This window comes from Hyperolius riggenbachi, chromosome 5 (assembly GCF_040937935.1).
Source record: "Hyperolius riggenbachi isolate aHypRig1 chromosome 5, aHypRig1.pri, whole genome shotgun sequence".
NCBI lineage: Eukaryota > Metazoa > Chordata > Amphibia > Anura > Hyperoliidae > Hyperolius > Hyperolius riggenbachi.
In genome coordinates, this window is record NC_090650.1 from 129,767,789 (window position 1) to 129,780,884 (window position 13,096).

Consider the following 13,096-nt stretch of genomic DNA (forward strand, 5'->3'; position numbering starts at 1 on the left):
GTATATAATTACCATAATATTTTAATTGATCTGTTTTCTTGTAAAGCAGCAGCAATGCATTTTCCTCCCGCAGTAGAAATGTCATTGCAGGCCAGACTGCAAATAAATAAATAAGAAGTAGTTTAGAAAAGAAATGAGATCCAATAGATGGAAAGATGCATGATATCTTTTGTACACTTTTTCTCATTGTAAAAATCAAGATATCATTGTAATCAATCACTACAAAAATCTGACTATGGCACCAAATTAGTTAATACTACAAATAGAATCATGTCAATGTTTTTTACTTGTTTATATGTACATTGACACATTTAAAACAACAGATCCACACATTATGAAGTGAGCCTGCCACTAGATGGCAATGCCTGCTAATAGATGGCAATAAATCATCAAAAAAGGCATGTTAAATCTCTACATTCAGTGGCCTCAAACTCACAGCCCTAGACTCGGCCAGGCCACTTGGATGAGTGCATACATTTAAATGATACCTGACTCAAGGCAAAACTAGCTAAGCTAAGCAACAAGGTATGTTCATGCTGGAACCACATACCTTTGTATGATGAATACTTAGTCAACCTACAGGTAGGACAGTGCTGGACCGAGGGGAAGCAGAGAGAATCAGAAAGGTTCTATGGGATCCACATCTCTTAATAGTTGTGTATCTAACATTTTCTTTCATAGTCAGAGGGGAGTGAATGGGGCTGGGAAGAAGAGGCAATGGGAGGGTGATAAGAGATAGGAGGGACTATCGCAGCAAGCCAGACTTTAGCCAAAAGTGACGTTTTTCAACCCCAGGATTTTCAATGGGGAGAGGGGGGGGGGGGGGTCCTGAAAGATCTCCCTCGGCCAAGCACAATACAGTATAATATGGTAGGACATCATGCTGGGCACACATAATGCAATTTCCCGTCGGAAAGACCGAATGGAATCGATCAGGAGCAGTTTGGATATAGATAATAAAGAGGACAGCCGACATTGGTAATGAAGGGGAAAGTGAAGCATTCACAGAGCAGGGGCACAGGGCTGTGCTCATACCTGACTCTGTTAAGTTCCCCAGAGCTGCCCCATGCTCTGTACACATGCTGCTGCTTCATCCAATGTCAACTGCAGCAAGGAAAGGGCAGTGCTGTGAGCTGCAGGGTGCCTGCAGATATTCTGGTGTCTCAACTTGTGCCTTTCCCCAGACACTGCACTGGCCCTGGTCTGAGGGGGATTCTGGGCAGCTGTAGAACCCCCCCCCCCCCCCCACGTTTGCCTATGAAGATATGTGGATCAAGCATGAATATACCTCTATGCTTACCTTAGGTAGCTTTGTTTCGAGTCAGGTGTGTTTTACAAGAGGCGTACAGTAATATAGTATTGCACACTTTCTGTAAATCCAATAAACTTCATTTCACTTCTCAAATATCACTGTGTGGGCCTCCTGTATGATATATTATAACTTACATTTTTTATTGTAACAACCAACGATTTATACAGGAAAATCATGACGATTAACAAGGTTGCCCAAACTTTCACATCCCGCTGTGTATACAGTATATTTATATATATATCCTATATAATAAGAGACAGGTGTCCCTGCGTACACCTGTCTCTGTGTTGCAGGGTCAGTGCTTTTTTCTACTGCGTATGTGCGCAGCACGGACCCAGACAGCCGTTGGGACTTGAGGACGGGCCAGTGAGTGGGGCGGGCGTGTGCACGGGCAGACGGGTGCGCACGCACGAGCGGACTGGTGCGGCAGTTGCACGTGCAAGTGCACTGACATGCGGCGGTGGCGACGTTAGAAAACAGACCTAGAGCCCATTTTTAAATGGGCTTAGGTCGTCTAGTATATATGTGTGTATATACTGTATATAAAGATATATAGATATATATATATATATATATATATATATATATATATATATAGATGCTAATAACCAAACCTTAGCTCTTCCACGCCTGTGTGATTCCTAACAGCATCTGCAAATGCCTGCGCCCCCTCATCTCCAATACGATTCCCCCACATTCTGCAAAGACAATAGTGCAGTGTTACAAACTGATGTAAAGGAAGAAAACAATCAGCTGTGTAATAGTAGTAAGAAAGCCTATTTAATAATATACAAGGAATTATAGTATTAAGAGGAAGTCTATATATATGTCTATATAACTACTTAGGGCTGTTTCCCACTTGCAGCACTTTGCGTTCTGTTTCTGATTGCAGGACATGCTAAAGTAAAGGAAATTGTGTCGGCAGATTTCCATTAGTGCAATTGCAACACGATTCTACCTGATCACAAATGGCAGTCCTGCTGCCTCTTTTCTGTTTGTGTTTGTGTTGAAAGTATAGCAGCACAGGAAAATCGCATAGCAATTGTGGCGAAATGCAAATTTCTTGCCTTTAGACAATTTAAAAATCTTTTCTTCACTTTTTTGGAACCATCTCCCTTCACAAATTGCAAATGCAGTCGGGCGTTAATTGCTTGATGATGCGTGTGGTGAGTACACTTGGAATCGCAATCATATTGCAGCCCGATTTCTAGTAGGAAATATCCCTTACAGTTTATTAATTCATGATATCTGGTGTACACCTTTATAGGAAAACTATGTAGGAAGGATATGTGATGTAGGGCAATAAATCAGCACAAAACTTTTTCATGGACTCTTACAGAGTCATTTGATTCACTAAACCGCGCTAACGCATAGCAAGGAAATTAACATGCCTTATCAGAGATAACATGCCTTACCAAAGTAAACACACCTTATCAAAGTTAACATGCCTTATCAGAGTAGCATAGTGAGTACTACGAACTTATGTCTGCTAATTGGCAATGAGGAGAGCTCCACGCGTCCTTCTCTGAGCCCGTAGTGCTCACTATGCTACTCTGATAAGGCGTGCTAACTTTGATAAGGTGTGTTAACTTTGTAAGGCATGTTATCTCTGATAAGGCGTGTTAACTGCAATGCCATTCTTTATCACGGTTTAGTGAATCAACCCCAATGAAACATACACCCTGTTGGAGAATAAGTAAGGATTTTTGATGTAATTTTACAGACACATATCTATGGGTTAGTCCAGAACTCTAAATGGCATCCCTGAAATAATAATACATGTCCTGTCCATGGTCCCAATTTTTATTTAGTATTTATATAGTGCTGACATCTTCCACGGCGCTTTTACACAGCATACAGTCTTGTCACTAACTGTCCCTCAGAGGAACTCACAATCTAATCTTAACCATAGTCATATGTCCACTGTAGTCTAGCGCTAAATACCTTATGTAAATGTTTTTGGGATGTGGGATGAGCGCCTGGAGTAATACCATACAGACAAAAGAGAACATACAAACTCCATGCAGATAGTGCCCTGGCTGGGATTCACACCGGGGATTCAGTGCTATAAAAAGAGCAAGTGCTATCCACTATTCCCTGCCCTTGAAATCCAACTCACTCTATTTCCTTGCATGCTGGGGGCTTAAAAAGTATTTTATTGACAAAGTGTGAAAACACTTTATTTTTTTCTAGTAACTGACCCTTGTGGACAGGGTTTAAAGAGAACCCGAGGCGGGGTTCTGGGAATGAAATCACCATACAGAGGCTGGGTCTGTCTATAGAGCCCAGCCTCTGTTGCTATATAGATCGCTCCTAAGCCCCCCTGCGCTCTGCAATCCCCTCATAACTCACAGCCGCGCGGTGCGGCTTTATTTACCTATCCTCTGTCAGTCTCGGCTGCTCCCCCGCCTCCTGCATCGCCCCCTTCCCTCCAATCAGCGGCGAGGGAAGGGACGTGGGCGGGGACTGGAGCGATGCAGGAGGCGGGGAGCGGCGAGACTGACAGAGCAGAGGTAAACACAGCGCGCTCTGACAAGCTGCGTGTCAGCAGTGTGGCTGTGTTTTATGGGGGGATTACAGAGCGCAGGGGGGGGGGGGGCTTAGGGGCGATCTATATAGCAACAGAGGCTGGGCTCTATAGACAGACCCAGCCTCTGTATGGGGATTTTATTCTCAGAACCCCGCCTCAGGTTCTCTTTAATCTAGTTGCACTCCCTATTTCCCCTGTCTGTGACCATTGCCAGGACGCACACAGTGTATGCTGGTGTGTGCATAGTGGACATTAATATATCTGGTTAGCTCCCTTGTGAGTTTAGTTTGATGCACTGTTCCCATGAGAGGATCTGTCCCAGGAGAGGATGTCAGGATATGTGCTCCTAATCTTTAGATAGGTTTGATGCAATGAATGTTTGCATATCTGCACTATTCATGTTAAAGGGCCAGAGTTAGGACACCTAAGAATACCTGGGTACTTCTGCTCAGTGTACGTGACTAGGCAAGGGAATGCATTCTTTTGTAACTAAGACCCCAGCTTTTAAATTAGCTGTAGGGATGGCAGTGGTGCCTGGATGAGTAATCCATGTGAATGCATTTGTTTGAACATTTGCAAGTGAGTGTGTACAGGGTTAACTGCTTTTTGCTGTACTGAAGGAAGGGAAGGTTAGTATTTGAGGCTCTCCACAGCTCTGGGCCCCCATGGGATCGCAGGTGCTGCTTCCCTCTAGTTATGCCCCTGGACTGGCAGGAAGTATTTTGTAACAAGTGTTCTGGAAAAGTGAACAGCAATCATATCACTTCTCTTTAAAAACAGGCTCTTATTTTGTGGGTCCAAACATGTCTTACATCAGGAAAAGTGAACTGTATTCTTAATTGCAAATAAATGTAATGCATTTTCATTTGTTTTCTGCGTGAAATACTTTTATATAGCTTAAAGAGACATTGACGTGGAAAAAAATATATATGATATAATGAATTGGTTGTGTAGTACAGATAATTACTAGAACATTAGTAGCAAAGAAAATATTCTCATATTTTTATTTTCAGTTATATACTGTGGTTTTTTGTTTTTTTTTATAACTTTTAACTATTCTCTAATATTTGCAGTTTACACACTACTCTGCATTCTAAATGATTTTACAGAATGGGCTAGTGAACCTTTGAACTGTCCTCTGCAGGGAACAAAACAATGCAGTGCCAGACGCTTGAGATAATAAGCTTCAGAAGACAGAGCTCTTTTTGCGACTTTGAAAGATGTGGAGCTCAATGGCTCTTTTGCATAGATAACAACTGGAGTTTCTTAACTCTTCATGCACTGGAAACAATAATAGACTTACGTCTCTGCTCCTAATGTTTTATTTCTTAACTGTAAACTGTACTACATATACAAATCGTTATATCATATTTTTTTTCCGCTTCAGTGTCTCTTTAATAAAGAAAATCTTTTCTACAGTCAAGTCAAAAACATGAAAAGGCCATGCTGTCACCTGAGGTGTAAAGCATTCATGGTCAGGTAGCAAGCAGTGACATTTCTTGTCTTTCTCATGTAGTATGTAATGTTGACTTATTTATTTATTTATTTTAAGTATTTATATAGCGCTGACATATTACGCAGCGCTGTACAGAGTATATTGTCTTGTCACTCAGAGGGGCTCACAATCTAGTCTCTACCATAGTCATATGTCTATGTATGTATCATGTAGTGTATGCATTGTAGTCTAGGGCCAATTTGAGGGAAGCCAATTAACTTATCTTTATGTTTTTGTGATGTGGTATGGAATCAGAGTTCCCGGAGGAAATCCACACAGACACAGGGAGATCATACAAAATCCTTGCAGATGTTGACCTGGCTGGGATTCAAACCGGAGACCCAGCGCTGTAAGGTGAGACTTACCCAATTTCAAAAATACTGGCATTCTTTTGTAAGGCTTGTGCAATACATACTCCTCCAGCAGCAGTGAACTGATTAAATCCTAACCTATAATAAAAAGGGAAGAAGAAATAAATGAAAAAAAAAGTTTACATGTAACTCCACTATTGGTATAGTTGCAGCTTTAGCTAGTGCCCAAGCAACTGGAGGCTACCAGGAAAGATGGGAGGAGGGATGCCAGGTTGGGTATGAAGATCTATAAATTGGTGCAGCAGGCTTTTTATAAAAATGTCCAATGACTTATTTGAAATATTTTATGTAATGCATACAGACAAAACTGTGCCTGAGTTTGGACTTTAAATCTCAACTAAACCCTCCCCATATACAATGTCATACAGAGCAAGCCTGCTAAATAAAAATCTCCCGCTAGAAAGAATCCAGGATTCTCATTTGTCCACTCAATTCGACCAATAAAAAGCCCCAGTGAAAAATACAATATGTTTTATGCCGGGACGTAGTTCTCTGAGCAGCAACAGTGAACATTTAGGGAGCCATGGCAAAACCGCTTTGCACCATCCACTGGGGCTTACTATTGCATTACTGACTTTTCTAAACTAGATTGTACGAATACTTAGTTTCATAAGTTAGACAAGCCCTAGCTTTTAACACTAGAAATTCTGTAATTGAATCAGCCCCTTATAAAATAATGGTTACAGAGAATGTTAGCCAAAAAATGGGTTCAAAATAAGTTGTTCCAAATTCAGTCTTTTCTAATATTACTTTTTTTTTGCCTTATTTTTATTGCTTTTTTACTTGCTGGATGCTGGAAAGGTGTTACTCAAATAAGGTAAGGATTGGATAGATCAATGACATGCAAATAGATAAGAGTTGATGCAGGATTGTGCACATTTTTGCAGTCTGAAAATGAACTATTAAATTCCAGCATGGCAGGATTCTATTGGTCTATTTTCAACCATACAAGGTCTATTTTGTGCAAATTGGTGTGCACAATTTGCACAATCCTGCATCAACTCGGAATGATTTGCAACTCATTCACTATCCCTAAAATATGGTGTGAAAAGATTAAGAGCTGATAACTCATGAAAAAATAATATACAAATATTATCAAGATGCAAACACTTAAAGGACACCCGAGGTGAAAATAAACTAATGAAATAAACAATTGTATATTTCCTTCTTCTCCTAAAAATGACTTTATAAGATATTCCACAGTTTTATTTTATATTTAAATTTACTTCTTAACCACTTCAGCATTCAGTGTTTTTTCACCTTATGCATCTGAGCAACTTTCACCTCCCATTAATTTGACAATAACTTTATCACTACTTATCACAATGAATTGATCTATATCTTGTTTTTTTCCCACCACCAATTAGGCTTTCTTTGGGCGGTACATTTTGCTAATAATTCTTTTTTTCTAAATGCATTTTAATGGGAATATTAAGAAAAAAATGAGGAAAAAAAATCATTTCTCAGTTTTCTGCCATTATAGCTTTAAAATAATACATGCTACCATAATTAAAACCCATGTATTTTATTTGTCCATTTGCCACAGTTATTACACCATTTAAATTATGTCCCTATCACAATGTATGGCGCCAATATTTTATTTGGAAATACAGGTGTATTTTTTAAGTTTTGCATCCATCACTATTTACAGACTTATGATTTAAAAAAATAATAGTAATATACCCTCTGGACATGCATATTAAAAAAGGTCAGACCCTTAGGTAACGATTTATGTGTTTTTTATTGTAATTTTTGTTTGTTAGTTTTTTATTAAAAATGTTTGGGTATTTTTGGGAGAGTGTGGGAGGTAAACAGTTAATTCTAAATGGAAGTGCGGGTCTGTAATTTTACTACAGTCTTTTTTTTCTTTAGGTGTCCTGTAATCATACATAGTACGCTTACAGGAAGTGAAGAGGGGATGTGTGACTTAGAACGATCGCGCGTTTCTCATAGAAGCCAGAAATCTAACGGGAACTTAGATTAATGAATGAAAACTGTAATCCCATTTAATGATCTCCAGGCTAACGGGCGGCAGGGTGGGAGCGCACGGGGTGCACACGATCACCCGTGGGAGCGCGCAGCAGCGGCGTAGCAACGGGGCAGCAGCCTTTTGGACATAGCAGGTACATCCAAAGGCTTAAATGGTTACGTTTTTACTGTTCTATTGTTTTTGCTCAATGACACATTCATTGAAGTATGCCAGAGCTAAAAATGAACTATTAAACCTTTTTATCTCTTTTCTGCTCTCAGAAGCCATTTTCTGCTAGGAAACTGTTTTATAGTTGTAATTTCTTATCAGTGAGGGACGGTCACACTGTAGTCTGACCCAGTCCTGACTCAGACAGGAACTGCCGCTTACATACCTGATGTTTAACTCTTTCAGGCAAGAAAGAAAAAAAGGAACACAGCATAGTTATTTGTGTTATAGGCACTGTACATACACATGTCTATCTCATCACGTCACAAGTCACCTCGGGTATCCTTTAACCACTTGAGGACCACAGTCTTTTCACCCCTTAAAGAGACTCCGTAACAAAAATTGCATCCTGTTTTTTATCATCCTACAAGTTCCAAAAGCTATTCTAATGTGTTCTGGCTTACTGCAGCACGTTCTACTATCACCATCTCTGTAATAAATCAACTTATCTCTCTCTTGTCAGACTTGTCAGCCTGTGTCTGGAAGGCTGCCAAGTTCTTCAGTGTTGTGGTTCTGTGATGCATCTTCCCCCTCCAGGACCCTCTCTGCACTATTTAGATTAGGGCAGCTTCTCTCTTCTCTCTTATCTTTTACAAGCTGGATAAATCCTCCCCTGAGCTGGCTGGGCTTTCACATACTGAGGAATTACATACAGGCAGAGCTGTCTGCACTCTGCAGGAAGAAACAGCCTGACACTTCAGTGGAAGATAGCTGCAGGGGGAAAGAAACACACAAATGATCTCTTGAGATTCAAAAGGAATGCTGTATACAGCCTGCTTGTGTATGGATGTATTTTCTATGTGTGGACATACTGTACATCAACCTACTTCCTGTTTTGGTGGCCATTTTGTTTGTTTATAAACAAACTTTTTAAAACTGTTTTTAACCACTTTTAATGCGGCGAGGAGCGGCGAAATTGTGACAGAGGGTAATAGGAGATGTCCCCTAACGCACTGGTATGTTTACTTTTGTGCGATTTTAACAATACAGATTCTCTTTAAGGACCAGAGCCTTTTTCTCCATTCAGACCACTGCAGCTTTCACGGTTTATTGCTCGGTCATACAACCTACCACGTAAAGGAATTTTACCTCCTTTTCTTGTCACTAATACAGCTTTCTTTTGCTGCTATTTGATTGCTGCTGCGAGTTTTAGTTTTTATTATATTCATCAAAAAAGACATGAATTTTGTCAAAAAAATGACTTTTTTAACTTGCTGTGCTGACATTTTTCAAATAAAGTAAAATTTCCTATACATTTGAGCGCGAAAGTTATTCTGCTATATGTCTTTGATAAAAAACAAACAAACATTCAGTGTATATTTATTGGATTGGGTAAAAGTTATAGCGTTTACAAACTATGGTGCCAAAAGTGAATTTTCCCATTTTCAAACATCTCTGACTTTTCTGCGCACCTGTCAGGTTTCATGAGGGGCTAAAATTCCAGGATAGTACAAATACCCCCCAAATGACCCCATTTTGGAAAGAAGACATCCCAAAGTATTAAGTGAGAGGCATGGTGAATCATAGAAGATTTTATTTTTTGTCACAAGTTAGCGGAAAATGACACTTTGTGACAAAAAAAAAAGTTTCAATTTCTTCTAACTTGCGACAAAAAAAAATGAAATCTGCCACGGACTCACTATGCTCCTCTCTGAATACCTTGAAGTGTCTACTTTCCAAAATGGGGTCATTTGTGGGGTGTGTTCACTGTCCTGGCATTTTGGGGGGTGCCTAATTGTAAGCACCCCTGTAAAGCCTAAAGATGCTCATTGGACTTTGGGCCCCTTAGCGCAGTTAGGCTGCAAAAAAGTGCCACACATGTGGTATTGCCGTAATCAGGAGAAGTAGTATAATGTGTTTTGGGGTGTATTTTTACACATACCCATGCTGGGTGGGAGAAATATCTCCGTAAATGACAATTGTTTTATTTTTTTTACACACAATTGTCTATTTATAGAGATATTTCTCCCACTCAGCATGGGTATGTGGAAAAATATACCCCAAAACACATTATACTACTTCTCCTGAGTACGGCGATACCACATGTGTGGCACTTTTTTGCACCCTAACTGCGCTAAGGGGCCCAAAGTTCAATGAGTACCTTTAGGATTTCACAGGTCATTTTGAGAAATTTCATTTCAAGACTACTCCTCACGGTTTAGGGCCCCTAAAATGCCAGGACAGTATAGGAACCCCACAAATTACCATATTTTAGAAAGAAGAAACCCCAAGGTATTCCGTTAGGAGGATGGTGAGTTCATAGAAGATTTTTTTTTTTTGTCACAAGTTAGCGGAAATTGATTTTATTTGTTTTTTTTTCACAAAGTGTCATTTTCCGCTAACTTGTGACAAAAAAATAAAATCTTCTATGAACTCACCATACTCCTAACGGAATACCTTGGGGTGTCTTCTTTCTAAAATGGGGTCATTTGTGGGCTTCCTATACTGCCCTGGCATTTTAGGGGCCCTAAACCGTGAGGAGTAGTCTTGAAACCAAATGTCGCAAAATGACCTGTGAAATCCTAAAGGTACTCATTGGACTTTGGGCCCCTTAGCGCACTTAGGGTGCAAAAAAGTGCCACACATGTAGTACCGCCGTACTCAGGAGAAGTAGAATAATGTGTTTTGGGGTGTATTTTTACACATACCCATGCTGGGTGGGAGAAATATCTCTTTAAGTGACAATTGTTTGATTTTTTTTACACACAATTGTCAATTTACAGAGAGATTTCTCCCACCCAGCATGGGTATGTGTAAAAATACACCCCAAAACACGATATACTACTTCTTCTGAGTATGGCGATACCACATGTGTGGCACTTTTTTGCAACCTAGGTGCGCTAAGGGGCCTAACGTCCTATTCACAGGTCATTTTGAGGCATTTGGATTCTAGACTACTCCTCACGGTTTAGGGCCCCTAAAATGCCAGGGCAGTATAGGAACTCCACAAGTGACCCCATTTTAGAAAGAAGACACCCCAAGGTATTCTGTTAGGAGTATGGTGAGTTCATAGAAGATTTTTTTTTTGTCACAAGTTAGCGGAAAATGACACTTTGTGAAAAAAAAACAATACATATCAATTTCCGCTAACTTGTGACAAAAAATAAAATCTTCTATGAACTCATCATACACCTAACAGAATACCTTGGGGTGTCTTCTTTCTAAAACGGGGTCACTTGTGGGGTTCCTATACTGCCCTGGCATTTTAGGGGCCCTAAACCGTGAGGAGTAGTCTTGAACCCAAATGTCTCAAAATGACCTGTGAAATCCTAAAGGTACTCATTGGACTTTGGGCCCCTTAGCACAGTTAGGCTGCAAAAAAGTGTCACACATGTGGTATCGCCGTACTCAGAAGAAGTAGTATAATGTGTTTTGTGGTGTATTTTTACATATAACCATGCTGGGTGGGAGAAATATCTCTGTAAATGACACATTTTTTATTTTTTTTACACACAATTGTCCATTTACAGAGAGATTTCTCCCACCCAGCATGGGTATGTGTAAAAATACACCACAAAACACATTATACTTCTTCTCCTGATTATGGCGATACCACATGTGTGATACTTTTTTGCAGCCTAGGTGCGCTAAGGGGCCCAACGTCCTATTCACAGGTCATTTTGAGGCATTTGTTTTCTAGACTACTCCTCACGGTTTAGGGCCCCTAAAATGCCAGGGCAGTATAGGAACCCCACAAGTGACCCCATTTTAGAAAGAAGACACCCCAAGGTATTCCGTTAGGGGTATGGTGAGTTCATAGAAGATTTTATTTTTTGTCACAAGTTAGTGAAAAATGACACTTTGTGAAAAAAACAATAAAAATCCAATTTCCGCTAACTTTTGACAAAAAATAAAATCTTCTATGAACTCATCATACACCTAACAGAATACCTTGGGGTGTCTTCTTTCTAAAATGGGGTCACTTGTGGGGTTCCTATACTGCCCTGGCATTTTACGGGCCCAAAACTGTGAGTAGTCTGGAAACCAAATTCCTCAAAATGACTGTTCAGGGGTATAAGCATCTGCAAATTTTGATGACAGGTGGTCTATGAGGGGGCAAATTTTGTGGAACCGGTCATAAGCAGGGTGGCCTCTTAGATGACAGGATGTTTTGGGCCTGATCTGATGGATAGGAGTGCTAGGGCGGTGACAGGAGGTGGTGACAGGAGGTGATTGATGGGTGTCTCAGGGGGCGGTTAGAGTGGAAAATAGATGCAATCAATGCACTGGGGAGGTGATCGGAAGGGGGTCTGAGGGGGATCTGAGGGTTTGGCCAAGTGATCAGGAGCCCACACGGGGCAAATTAGGGCCTGATCTGATGGGTAGGTGTGCTAGGGGGTGACAGGAGGTGATTGATGGGTGTCTCAAGGTGTGATTAGAGTGGGGAAATACATGCAAGCAATGCACTAGCGAGGTGATCAGGGCTGGGGTCTGAGGGCGTTCTGAGGTGTGGGCGGGTGATTGGGTGCCCGCAAGGGGCAGATTAGGGTCTAATCTGATGGGTAACAGTGACAGGTGGTGATAGGGGGTGATTGATGGGTAATTAGTGGGTGTTTAGAGGAGAGAAGAGATGTAAACACTGCACTTGGGAGGTGATCTGATGTCGGATCTGCGGTCGATCTATTGGTGTGGGTGGGTGATCAGATTGCCCGCAAGGGGCAGGTTAGGGGCTGATTGATGGGTGGCAGTGACAGGGGGTGATTGATGGGTGATTGACAGGTGATCAGTGGGTTATTACAGGGAATAACAGATGTAAATATTGCACTGGCGAATTGATAAGGGGGGGTCTGAGGGCAATCTGAGCGTGTGGGCGGGTGATTGGGTGCCCGCAAGGGGCAGATTAGGGTCTAATCTGATGGGTAACAGTGACAGGTGGTGATAGGGGGTGATTGATGGGTAATTAGTGGGTGTTTAGAGGAGAGAAGAGATGTAAACACTGCACTTGGGAGGTGATCTGATGTCGGATCTGCGGGCGATCTATTGGTGTGGGTGGGTGATCAGATTGCCCGCAAGGGGCAGGTTAGGGGCTGATTGATGGGTGGCAGTGACAGGGGGTGATTGATGGGTGGCAGTGACAGGGGGTGATTGATGGGTGATTGATAGGTGATTGACAGGTGATCAGTGGGTTATTACAGGGAATAACAGATGTAAATATTGCAATGGCGAATTGAAAAGGGGGGGTCTGAGGGCA

At 41.2% G+C, this 13,096-nt stretch overlaps 1 protein-coding gene across 1 annotated transcript in view; it reads right to left on the minus strand.

Moving 5' to 3' along the window:
* LOC137517502 (nucleotide-binding oligomerization domain-containing protein 1-like) overlaps positions 1-13,096 on the minus strand; it is a 95,498-nt gene that overhangs the window by 33,206 nt on the left and 49,196 nt on the right. Inside the window, exons 6-8 of the mRNA XM_068234474.1 lie at positions 5,703-5,786; positions 1,927-2,010; positions 13-96 (exon numbers count right to left, since the gene is read on the minus strand). Of these exons, the coding sequence (XP_068090575.1) occupies positions 13-96; positions 1,927-2,010; positions 5,703-5,786 (252 nt within the window). The remainder of the gene's footprint in view (positions 1-12; positions 97-1,926; positions 2,011-5,702; positions 5,787-13,096) is intronic.